The sequence below is a fragment of the Metarhizium robertsii genome (assembly GCF_000187425.2).
Source record: "Metarhizium robertsii ARSEF 23 chromosome Unknown MAA_Scf_6, whole genome shotgun sequence".
NCBI lineage: Eukaryota > Fungi > Ascomycota > Sordariomycetes > Hypocreales > Clavicipitaceae > Metarhizium > Metarhizium robertsii.
Window position 1 is genome coordinate 216,017 of NW_011942204.1, and position 12,474 is coordinate 228,490.

Consider the following 12,474-nt stretch of genomic DNA (forward strand, 5'->3'; position numbering starts at 1 on the left):
CGTGGTTACTGCTAACCGATCTTGAAATTAAATACATGTTAATATGTGGAGGCTGTAGATAACATGATAGTAGCTGATCTGCACTCAATAACATATCTTCTAGGTCCTCCAATATATCATGATCTGGCTTTGTTTGCTACTCCTATCGCCTTCCTCGCTTTTAACTCACACCCTTATCACTTTTAACTCACACTCTTATCACTTTTAACTCACACCCTTATCACTTTTAACTCACACTCTTATCACTTAACAAGCCAACTACCTAGCTTACTTGGTTTTACTTTTGTTTGTCTTCTCTTTTTTGTTTGCTTGGTTATCCCGTCGCCTCGCTCACTTTCAACTCACATCCTCATCACTCAACAAGCCAACCACCCAGCTTACTACTTAATTTTACCCTTCTTTCGTCTCCCCTTTTTATCTTCTAGAGACACTTTTCTCCTGTCAACGGAATATAAGAAGGCAAAATTGCTTTCTAATTCGAGCGCGTTCCTCTTCTTAACATCTTCTCTCATTAATAATTACTCTTTGATTCTGGCGGTTTCCAAGTTGAGTCCATCATGGCTGCCACCGTCACGAACATCGACTGGAGTCCTCTCCAAGTCGCCTCCAGCATGCTCACGTCAAACTCCATCGGGCACGCCGTCATTGGCGAGGTAGCACTCATGCGCTACGGAGCTACGTCGACTTTCAACCCAGAATTCGTAAGTCTACCGGGCACACAGTTGCTCAGCGCGACACCTCTATTTCCAACGGTGTTGTACCAATGCCATGATAGAGGAAGAAAAACTCCTTACACTTACGGAAACTCTAGTCCATCGAAATTTGCGTTTGCGTTTTAGAAGAGTCTAAGGCCGTAGACGTCCTCAAATCCAGCAAGCTGTTTCAAGACGTCCCAGACCATGTCATCACTCAGTCCTGCTACGAAGGAACAACTGCGCACAGCCGCCTGCAGACAGTTTGGAGCGCGTCACAACCACGAAACATTATAATATTGCCTCGCGTCACCTTCTTTGGCGCAACGTTGTCTTCTCCTACTGTCCCTAGCTCGAAGCATAAAGGGACACAGCTCTTGGGCCTTTCCGAAAAAGACGTGGCCTGGATCCCGTGGGCGGATCCCCATGATCTTTTCTGGAAATTTATAAACCGAAGAATCTACTATCACGATCAGCTCGCTGTGCTGGCAGCGAAGCGGCTGTTTGACACGGGCGAGGTTAGTGAACAGTGGCTGAAAAGATATGAAAAGGTTTGGAATCGAAAGGAATACAATCTGGCCATGGCCATCATTGGGAAGACGATCACAGCGGACGAGACAATTTTTGTGGCGCCGAATAACGAGAATAATCACGACTATGCCACTGTCGATAGTGGTGGAAACGGTCAGAAAAGAAAGATGGTTACCTTGAGAACGTCTGCAAAGAGGCAGAAGAAGGACGGCAACTAGTTTAAGTTCCCTTGAGCATCGCCAAATGTCACACGGGGTTACACAGGGCCATAATCACAGGACCTAGGGCAAAAGACCCTCATCAACTCCTTGTATTTAAAGACCTTTTCAGTCAACCAGACCTTAATGAACATCAAGGACCTATGATACGGAAAACTATTGTTAAATGAATTGAGTTAATACTCCAAGCCTTTAGCCCTTGTCACACTAAACTTCAGAGCAGTACTATTAAATATTTTCGAATCGTTTCACAATCATCGTGTCTAGGAGCCCTCCGCGAATAGTGGCCAGTGTTATTATCCACGGTGACTAGTTCTTCGACTCTAGTTTTCCCACAGCGTCGCATATCTCCTTATTTAAACCTGTCAAGATCTCCTCCACTTCTTTAAGAGTTCCTTGGTCATCCCATGAATTCCACCCGACATTTTCATCTAGTTCAGCCCTCGCGGGCAATTTTTCACTGTAAATTTGAACAAACAGATCCGGGCGGGTTCAATCGATGGCCTGAAGTAAATGCTTAGATTCAGTGATAACTTTGAAGGGCGTCAAAGGTCCTTGGTTTTCCAAGAGGAAATGAGGAACGACTGTGCCTAGGGCTCTTGCCCTGGCACGTGTTCAATCTGCGTGACCAACAAGTCCTTTGTCGGTGAAGCCCCTGTTGGGCCATCTCCGTCCAACACTCCCCCAGATGCAGACACAAAGAGATCAAGTGGTAAAAGCGGCGAAGGAAGACGCAGCTTCAATGTTCAGAGCTCGACGCAGGCGGCCCCTGGCAGGGGATAACATTGAATCTTGTAAAGGCCAGTGAGTGGTCTGCCCGCTTTGCCTACCCTTGGGACAATTTGATCTTTGGCATCGCCGTCTTGTATCGTTGAAAAAAGAAGCCCTGGTTCCGTGAAAGGAATCACCTGCTCGTAAAAGAAGAAGAAATATTCTGTTCACAAGGGATCCGCGGCCGTAGAGCACGGCCATTTTATTGTCCGTCTCGATAACAAAGAGTCGAGTCCGGTTCTTTTGATAACGCTCACTTGTGACTCGGCCAAGCCAAGCAAAACATATAAATTGGCCCGCTGCGGCCCAGTCCTTACTCAAGTATATATGTAGTTAGTGCTGCATTGCAGCCCGCTGGCTAAAGCTATCTCGCGATAGCCTCAGCCGCCGTCTTCGTGGACGCAGACTCACAACCCGCAGACTTTATGTTGAACAATGGCATGCTCCTGACCCGCCATTTCTTCATTGACAGACATCGCTGTGACTTGCGCAAAGAAAGTGTTCACACTAAGAACGCGCTCTAATGGTAGCAAGTGCCTATGATTGTTCCCCTTGTATTCCATTCACAAGGCTAAATCATCCATCAAGCAATGAAACGCCTTTGACAAGACACATTCATTCATGCAAGTGGTCATCTGCTTGTACAAAGAAAACCGCTATTCATAAACGGTCCCTCTCCTTGGTACCCAACCATTCATTGTTCACAAAAGGACCGGTTCTTTAATACAAGTCGCTCGGCCAGGCGAAATATAAATATCGCCCGCCGCAGCCCCTTGCCCCTTCCTTCTACGCATTCCTCAGTCTCTCCATTTACTCATACCACAACCGCACAAGCCAAGCTCAACCAATCCCGTCCTACCCATCATGGCATACAAGGACCTGTCCGACGAGTGGCATTGGGAACCCATGCTGGTTGCCGAGAGAATATTGCATAAAAACAAGATCCAATACATCATCCTTGGATCAGCGGCTATTCAACAACACAGGATTCGCGAGAAGGACGGTGCGCCGCCGTCATCCCCCATCCCCTGGGACTTGGTAGTACGTTGCTCCCCAAGCCCAAGAATGACCAACTCTAAAAGTATCCACGCAGAACACGTTCGAAATCGGTATTCCTAACGAAAACATCGGCAAGGCAGTGGAGCTTCTCTGCAAGGATGACCTTTTCAAAAAACAAGACGACGAAAACTACGACACCATGTACGAGGGCACGAGACTTCATACCAAGCTACGATCCACGTGGAACACATTCACGGCCGTCAACTTCATTCTCCTTCCCACGGAGGAGTACTACGTCGCTGGCCATCCTCTTCTGCCTAGAAAGAAGCCTTGTACCAGCCAGTTCCAACTGCCGTTTGCAGGACTGAGTGGGCTTGTGCTTTCTCTGCTGCATCGAAAACTCGCCCACAAGGACCACACGGCCGGACTTGCCCTCGACAGAATGAACCCGGATCATCTTTGTCCATTTGGACTACCAGGGATTAAGCCGCCCGCCGACTGGGATGCTGACTTGTGTGCGAAAGCTACGAAGTGGCTTCACGAGCATAAAATGCTCCCCGACCAAGTTAAAAACCGGCCAGTACGGGGGATTTTTGGCGACGCTGTCCGCCAGCCCGAGGAAGAATCACCCGCCACAAGAGATTTACTTGGGCCTGGCCCACCAGCCGTGGATGTTGGTCAAAAGAGAAAAGCCGACGCAGAAGAAGACGGCGATGGTGGATTGTTCAGAGAGAAGCGAGCGAAGAATACCATTCGTGGGGAGGTATAGGTATAAGCCTGGGCATGAGCCGAGGAGTAGTATTGCGGCAGACGGCCGATTGGCTCCGGCAGCGAGATGAACTCCATCTCGTTCATGGGGTCGTGAGATGTATGGTGTTTCTATAGCTTGTTAGTCTTGGGCCAAATAACGACGCTCGTTTACGAAATCAGCGTCCAACAGTGCTTCGCTATATTGACTGTGTTTCCATCTTGCCTCGCTGACCACAAGCAGCCAGACCAGTATCATCGCGCTCCAGACGAGTAAAACAGTCATCCCGAAACTGCACCTAAAAAAAAGTAATGTTAGATATATGTCCGTGCGTGTGCGTAAATGCCAACGTTGAAACTTTGAAAGCAGACAAATCCTCCATAAAAGAGGGCGAACAAAAACCCCTCAAACAACACACAATCAGCGTACAAACGATGGGTAAAACAAGCGTAAGGTCGGTCCAATTCGCTGAGGGAACAAAGGAAGGGGGACCTCCAACAAAGCAAATAAAGATCGGTGATGCACTGAGGAAGCTGATGGATAGATGAACGAGTCGACGGCGACGCAAAGGAATGCACGCGAGCCGTCAACGCACAAGCGACAAAGGTGGCGGAAGTCGGGAAGCCGATAAACGTGGAGAAGGAGAAGGTGGAGTAAATCGGGAATTGCTGAACGCGATTGCAGCACGGGACGTCGCCACGCTGGCGCAACGACGTACCCTATAACTTGACATCAATTACAATAATTACTCACCGGACGGTACAAGACGAGCAGGCAGAATCTGCTTTTGACAACGGCGGCAGCAGTCTAACAACGGGCGGTGCAAAAGGTCGAGGTATCTCTCCAGTCTCCACGATCATCTCGATACAATGCAGGTGGTGACTTGGAGTCATGGACACAAAGTCGTCGACAACGCTAGCTTTCCATCTCGGATAGAGCACGTGCACCTTCTTGACCTGCACACGAGCACCGCGCTGATGCTAAACATATCCTCTACTGCACGGAGTGCCGCTCCTCACATCTAGCGCCATGAATGTAGACTACACAAAACTATAGCCCTCAAATCAAGAAAGAAAAAAAATCCAGGAGGTCCCCAACGCCCATCCGAGCCAAGCCTCCTTGCCCCCCGATACGACCACCCATTAAAAAAATAATAATACTCAAAGAATGCGCCATAGTCGTTGCCCCTTTCTAGACAATGTTTAGCGTCTACAGTGCCCATTTTCCCCACGGAATCTACAAGTGTAACCCCTATCAGTTCCATACACGCATGTAGAATAGGCCCGTTGCCACGTCGGATCACGCTGTTCTAACGCTGGTTGGCAAAAAAAAACTGGGTCGTCGCGTCGTCCAACATTGTTGGTGTATTCCAATTCGTTTATTTTTCGATGCTGTAGAGGGCATTCGGCATTTAATGTAACTTCGTGGCGTCTCGGGCCTGTTTGTTGGCGATTTGCTTCTCCTTGGGTATCGTCAGGGCATTGATGCCGAGATAGTCGCAAATGGCGTTGATGACAAGATATGCCCAGCGAAAGTAAACCACCAAGGAGAAGAAAAAGTACGCCCACAGGTAGTAAAGCTCTGCGGTCGCACTGATCTGGGGCAGTCCAAACCGAGGCAGGTTCCCGAGGAACGCACCGCCGACAAGCGGTGCGAGCATCACCGTCCAGTACGGGAACGGCTGGCGAGTCAGGTGCGCCAGGATCATCTTGGTTGTCAGGCGGCCAAAGACAAACGACATGGTCAGGCAGAACAAGACCAGGTGGTTGTCCGTCATCAGCGTGCTGTACGGCGAGAACACCCAGGCGCCAACTCCAAGCGTAAAGACGGCCATTGGTGTCCATTCAGCAAAGACGGGTGTCACGGGAAGGCCCTGCTTCTGGCGGGCCAACGCGACATTGTACAGGCAGAAGGGGATGTGGCCGACCAGCAAGGACGAGATGATCAAGCCAACCCAGATATCTCGGAACGACGTTTGGCCAAGCATTTGTGCCAGCCCAGGCAAGCTATCGCCCAGAGCATTGGCAAGAGGCAGAGTCCAGATATGAGGGCCCCAAATCCCAGAGGCAACCATGATGCCACAAGCAATAAGCAAGCCCTCGGTAGGGCCGTTGATGACGCCCAGATACAACGTGTGGGTGTGGTATGTCTCCCAGGTGGAAAAGAACATGGCCAGGCAAGGGCAGAGGGCCGTAAAGATGCCAGCATTCGATGTTCCCAGACCCATGGCAGCCGTTTCGAGTAAACTAGCGAGGGTACAATTGAGAGAGTCGATACCGTGGTCGAATAGCTCGCCGAGGCCGCTCGATGTGCCGGTCCTTCGCGCCTGCTTGCCATCAACATTGTCCATAGTCTGGTACATAAACAGGCCAAACGCAAAGCTGAAATATAGCCATGTCGGTCCCTAACACAAAGCAATTCGAGGTTAGCATGCGCCGTCTTGATGGACATGCGACGGGACGTGGCAAGGGGGGCATACAGGTCCAACCAAGTCGGGCATAAAAATGACCAGTAGGCCAATGTTACCCAGGATGAAGAAGAATCCCAACAGAGTAACCATATTCGGGGCAATCCATAACGGCAGAATGTTTACAAAAGCATTCCACTAGCAGTGCTGACAGTTAGCTTGGTGTGTCATTGTCGGAGAGCTTTGCCGCAGCTACCCCACGTAATGTGGCACAGCTTCGACGGCGACGGCGTCAATGCCCCTGACCAAAAAAATAAAAGCAGAGAAGAGCCGGATTCCCAACGTACCCAGGGACCGAGGATATATTTCGACACGGGGGACTTGTCGACGCTCGAATACTTGTACGACTTGAGGTGTATCAGCGCATCATCAGAGATGCACTCGGCAGCAGCTTTTTCTAGGAGGCAGGGCAGGACAGCGTCAGCGGGCAGAGCTTCGTTAGGCTTCTCCTGCACCTTGCGGGCAGCATCACAAAGAGCAAGAAAAGGACAAATGGGGTCAAGTCAATCGAGGGCAACGCACTGGTATTGGGAGCCATGTTGTCGGCCCGCGGTAGGAGGCTGTCTTGTTCGTACCGTGGCAGCGTGTCGTTGCTGGAGTTGTCGCCGACCATGGCGGCAGAATTCAGAAGAAGCAGCACGGCGGGAGAGGCGGTGGAGGGGCGGGTGGACGGAACAAGTATATGTACCTATTTCTTGCCTCTTCCTTGTCGAACTAGCCCGTGCCCTTTGGCGCGTCTGTACCGGTGAGATGCAGGCCTGCGGTGCCTGCGTGCTCGAGAAACAAGCGTGACTGGTCCTTGCATGCAGGCTGTGATGCACGTCTTTAAGCACGACGCCAACGGGTCGACGGTACACCAATCGACAAGGAGGCGGGGATCAGAAGACAAAGCAGACTGGCAGACGAAGTGAAGGGAGACGGGCCAGGGCAACGGGAGAACAGGGGTTCAGCCAGTCCAAGTTGAGGTCCCCTTTTTTTGGGTGTGCGTCGTCAACAAGCCGTTGAGCCACGGGCTTCTTTTGTTGTGGTTGAATCTCAAACATTCAATGTTCAAATCATTTACTTCAAACCACCGACGTCATAATAACATAGAATAGCACAAAAAGAAAAAAAAAGAAAAAAACACAAACACTCGTCCATCTCTTAAATGCCTCTGCACTCTTCCCGCTCCATGCCGCTTCTGATCGTGTGCCGCTTGCGCGTGCTCGTCTGCAAAAAAGCTGGCTGGGACTAATACACTTGCGCCGCCCCTGATTGGATCCTTATTTTCGTTGAGATGCACCATTGCGGCCGACACGCAAGTGGCGTTGAGCACTTCATCATGACTTGGTTGTTTTGGGCCCTGTAGCCGCATATGCCTGCAGACGGCCGCAGACGGCCAGCTTTGAACCTCGGGAACTCTCAAGACCCTGCCTGTGGAGTCTCGTGGGGAAGCCAGATGCAAACTCGTGGCTTTGCCGCCTCAGCCTGTATCCTCCTGGCCTCTCCCAAGCTGCCCTTCGAGCAAGCAATTGTCCCCTCCCGATAGCTCTGCGTGATGGTATTCGCCATTCACATGCAGTTGCTGACTCTGGCCCTGGCACGGCTGTTATGGGCTCGCAGTGTTCTACAACTGGACACAAGTACTACCAAAGTGTCTTCCGGGTTCTACTGATCCCTCTGAATGTGCGCAGGTCCAAGTTTTGTAACGGGCCAGGGTTCTAGCCAATGGTAAGTAACTAAGATTTTAAAGATACATAAGTATATAAAAATATACTAGTTTATTATACTTAATAATAAAGTATCTTTAAGTACCTTTAAGTATCATAAAAGAAGTGTCAATTGGACCTGCGCACATTCAGAGAGATACGCCTGCATCCAATGTGCCAAACCCACTTTTTCCGCCTCCAACCGCCCAGGAACCCGCTACAGTCTGCGGCACAATATGAGAAAGTACACACTAATAAATTGCAGTATATTACACTACAGAGCGCAATAGTCAGATACCTCATCGGGTCCTCCCACCGTGCCTCCTGGGACCCTGATAATGATCAATATCTAGATCTGCGAGGTCTCGAAGGTAGAATCAGGAGATACTCGCAACCATCTTGCAGCTCGCCCAATGGCCATTGCCGCTCCTCTCGAACCGAACGCAGGGTATCTAAAGGCTCCTTATGATCGACAAAGAAATGTGTGTTTGCTCCAGAAACCATATCAACGGCAGAGTTGAAGAGACTACCGCAGAGCTCCGCATCTCGTATATATGGGATTGGCGATGACTTGACGACTTCGGCGGCATTTTCGCTTATAAAGTCCAGTGATACCTTCTCGATCCCCCCTGCCTCCCGTTAGCACTGCAATAGCCCTGTTGCGTGGGTATACGTACTTCCAAATGCTTTCGCTGCTGTTAAACATGCAGCTGGGTGAGAACTCATGATGCCAAACACATCATCCTCATCTTTCCGAAGACTTGTAAGGAGACAAGTTGCAAGTCCTTGCTCACGGTAGTGTTTTCCAATCACTAACTGAGTGATCCAGCAGATCTTCTTGCCAGCACACGCCCAACGGCAAACGAACGCGTGTCCCGCCAGGTTTCCATTGACAGTAACCCTGGTAATTGAAGTCTGAGCGGATTCCGGCAGCAATTTCTCCCTTAGCCGCTGTCCGCTAAGTCTCACTCGTTTCCCTAGAGAAAATGTTAGTGGTGAACAGGATAAGGGCTTTCTGCTAACCTTCTCGGCTTGAACCCTTCCCCCAGATTCCGTAGTTTTCGCTAAAGAGTGTAGATGCTTCCTCCAGCACAGCATCCGTGATGTCTTTACCAGTAAAGGTCTCGAACAAGATTTGAGAATGCATCTTGGCATCGCTTTGACTCCCGCTGGAATTCTGAGAAGTTTGGATAATGGTGAAAGTAGGCGGAATAGAGAATATAAACTGCCTTGGGAATGCCTTGGGAGGCCCAGGCACTGCAGGAGGCCGGTGGGGTATCAAAACTAAAGTGCCTGCTAGCTGTTCAGGATTTGGACCGTCCATGCGACATTCGGAAGGCAAGGCTGGGGTATTAACTTCCTACTTAAATAGGTACGTGACGGCCAGAGAGTCGCGAATTGCTCGGGAGGCGACCGCCCCGCAACGGTAGCTGGCTACAGATTGAGTCGAACAAGTCCGGCAGGATAGCGTCTGGTAGAGTGTAAAATCATCATGCTCGAGTTCCTGGGTGGTCCAAGCCCTAGAACCACAAAATCTTAACTGACTGACTGGCATCGAATCTCTAAGCAGCACCTGGAGTACAATTAGTACATTGTAATATTAGTGGTGCAGCACTAGACTAGAGCTGCTCGACGCCATGTATTCCACACAAACCGAAAATGACATTCTCAACCAAATCCAGAACACTATATAGGCTAGTATTATATTAATATCCTCCATATCCAAGGCATGTAAAATGTAAATCGACCAGGCACTTGCTGTCCGGCATAATAAACGCAAAAGAATTAACACCTAAGCTCCTAGACTGTCCAGAATCTTCCCCAGACAGGTCGTATGCAATTCCAGACACAAGAGAGCACTCCATCTCTCCCATCTTCCATCCCGTGAATATGGTCATTCTTGTTCCTTACAAAAGGGCAAAACCAGCAAAGAGACTGGTCAAGACGATAGCCAGTCCATATGTACGTCCAACCTCGAGCGCTGCACCGGCGCCTTTCTTTCCATTGTCGCTACCGCCCCCGGGTGCGTTTGTGTAGATCGTGTTCGAGCCTCCCGTCGAGGTGGCTGAAGCACCAGCAGTCTTGGTCGCGTTGGGCCTGACAGGGTCCTGGGCACCACATGGGTGCTTTTGCTGGCAGTCTGACTTGCAAGCGTCTGTAGGGCAGGCATCTTTGCATTGGATTACCCACTGTGTGCAAACGAAATAGGGCAAGCTTAGCGAGTACTGGGAAACGTTTGGCTGTAGGTTGTTGCCACATAGGCAGCCATACGTGAGAGACTCCTGTACAGAAAAGTCAGAATGTCAAATTCCAAGTCCGGGACTGAATCGAAGGCATGGATGGGTTAACTCACAGGATCACAAGTATTGTCAATGGTGGTCCTAGGTTCCACCTGTTGGCAGATGAGGGGGCATGTAGTCATCTCCTGATCACACCAAGACTCTATTGTGAGTGTTAGCCTCATCAACAACCCAGCATCAGAAATATTGGCTCCTGCTCACTTCTGGTGGCGATGGGTACGCTGTCGGGGTCGATGGTGTAATCGGCATTGGCAACAGCCGAGAATGAGGCGGCCACGGCCAAGAAGATGGTTCGGAACGAAGGCATTGTTTCGTCTGAGTTCGTATATGGATGAATAGATCGATGGGCAGAACACGGAGACCTGGCTAAGTATTGGGTAAGCATCTGATGGACAATGTAGACGGCAGTGTATATTATGAAGCAAAAAAATTGTCGTATTTGGCTGAGGGTTATTGAAGCCATCAACCGCACCAGAATATGAGGCCATGGCAGCACGCGGTGCTAGAGAGGCCAACATTGAAGGTATCAAGCGGGTTGAGAACGGGAGCTCCTTCCTTACAGATAAATTATGTACTTGGTACGGAGTACTCTGCAGAGACGACTGAAATGCAAAATGCCAACAGCGAAGGACAATGAAGCGAAGGGCTAAAAAAGAAACCAACGACGTGATTTCAAGAAGTAAAAGGGCACAGCGACGGTCAAGCAAACGAAGGCAACATGGAAAGGAGGAATTGACAATTTGAAGGCGAGCAGAGGCAACGGGGTAATTATGGTCAATGGGGTCAACTGGTCGAGCCCGTGGTGAGGAGCACTGAGGACGTGCCACGGACCAGCCCGATTGACCAGGGGGTGGACAGGGATGGCAAGGATAATCGGGGGATGGCTGGGGACGGGCAAGACCTGAAATATTCGAACTTTATTTGAAGCTTTGAGAATTTGAGAAGCCAGGGGAGCTTTTGGGAACCTGAAGCTACCCTCTTTTAATCCGATCCATTGAGGCCATCAGCTCCGCGACAGCATCGACCTGTCAACAGGCAGAAACAGTTTGGTCCGAAACATGCATTCCAACAGACAAAGGTGCCTCGACAACATCCACAGCCCAACTTTAGAAGCACAAAAGCCAAGGTGTCACTCTGTGTCAGTGTCTGGGGTGACGAGCCAAATAGCTAAGGGTCTCAGGTGGATAAGCCGCCCACCTTCGCCTTGTGTTTGTCCATGACAACGCAATCCACAGGTCCTGTGCGGATCAAGGTCCATCAATTGATGTCTGACTTGGACTGCGACGTCGACGACGACGACGAAGCTGCTACCCCGTACATACATACAGGCAATCATTGTTTCATTGCTCGAGGCTTTGGTCACAGACAGTCCTTACTCATTGAGAAATTTTGCATCTCCCCCCTCGTCTACCTACGGAGTATGGTTACGTCGGTTCGTTTCAGCATCCTCGGATCCGGCTGCGAGGTAGTTGTGGTTGTGTCTGGAATTTAGAGACCCGTCGTGGACATCTGGAGCTCCTCTTCTTGGGATAGCGGCGTTTCTTTGTGGAGGCCAAACGGTTGCCAGTACGAGCTTTCCCCCCCAACGGCCCCAGTCACACCAGACCAGTTGTAGGTTGGCTCCGGGCTTTACACAATTCGTTGACAGCTTGGATCTGGGGCTTTGTCGAGCTGCACATCGTATTCCCTGCACATGTGCATTAGTAGCGTCAATATAGTGTTGGCCAGATAGGCAAATGCCGAGGGAGCGACCACCGGGCATAGTCTTCCGCATCATTCATCGTACGGTTCGTTGGCTTGATGAAAACTGGTCGAGTCACGAGTCACGAGTGAGGAATACGAGAGGCACTGGTGACTGTTCCAGCCAAGGCGCCCGGACGAACCCGGCGGAGGCAAATTCGCAACATCTCAACAGCTCAACAGCTTAATCACCACGCATGCAAAGACGGGCAATCCTACAGCGTGATACCAATTCGGAACTCAACAGCCGAGGACAGCCGTTTGCATAAAGAAAGCTTGAGTTCTATGTACTACTATATGTACTGCTGAGTGACGTGGCT

The 12,474-nt window shown here is 50.2% G+C and overlaps 5 protein-coding genes across 5 annotated transcripts; 2 read left to right on the forward strand and 3 right to left on the reverse strand.

Moving 5' to 3' along the window:
- Positions 1-557: 557 nt before the first annotated feature.
- On the forward strand, positions 558-1,441 carry MAA_08974 (uncharacterized protein; the record flags this gene model as incomplete). The annotated part of the gene is made up of 2 exons (XM_007826972.1): positions 558-701; positions 812-1,441. 2 exons carry the CDS (start codon positions 558-560, stop codon positions 1,439-1,441), a joined length of 774 nt encoding a protein of 257 aa, XP_007825163.1.
- A 1,635-nt stretch (positions 1,442-3,076) lies between these two features.
- Positions 3,077-3,980, forward strand: MAA_08973 (uncharacterized protein; the record flags this gene model as incomplete). Its single annotated transcript, XM_007826971.1, has 2 exons — positions 3,077-3,253; positions 3,306-3,980. 2 exons carry the CDS (start codon positions 3,077-3,079, stop codon positions 3,978-3,980), a joined length of 852 nt encoding a protein of 283 aa, XP_007825162.1.
- Positions 3,981-5,370: 1,390 nt separating this feature from the next.
- Positions 5,371-7,039, reverse strand: MAA_08972 (CDP-alcohol phosphatidyltransferase; the record flags this gene model as incomplete). Its single annotated transcript, XM_007826970.1, has 3 exons — positions 5,371-6,363; positions 6,714-6,823; positions 6,949-7,039. 3 exons carry the CDS (start codon positions 7,037-7,039, stop codon positions 5,371-5,373), a joined length of 1,194 nt encoding a protein of 397 aa, XP_007825161.1.
- A 1,417-nt stretch (positions 7,040-8,456) lies between these two features.
- On the reverse strand, positions 8,457-9,261 carry MAA_11309 (Ankyrin repeat-containing domain protein; the record flags this gene model as incomplete). The annotated part of the gene is made up of 3 exons (XM_011413297.1): positions 8,457-8,743; positions 8,792-9,091; positions 9,138-9,261. The coding sequence occupies 3 exons, from the start codon at positions 9,259-9,261 to the stop codon at positions 8,457-8,459; spliced, it is 711 nt and encodes a 236-aa protein (XP_011411599.1).
- Positions 9,262-10,021: 760 nt separating this feature from the next.
- Positions 10,022-10,721, reverse strand: MAA_08971 (uncharacterized protein; the record flags this gene model as incomplete). The annotated part of the gene is made up of 3 exons (XM_007826969.1): positions 10,022-10,396; positions 10,468-10,556; positions 10,616-10,721. 3 exons carry the CDS (start codon positions 10,719-10,721, stop codon positions 10,022-10,024), a joined length of 570 nt encoding a protein of 189 aa, XP_007825160.1.
- Positions 10,722-12,474: the final 1,753 nt, after the last annotated feature.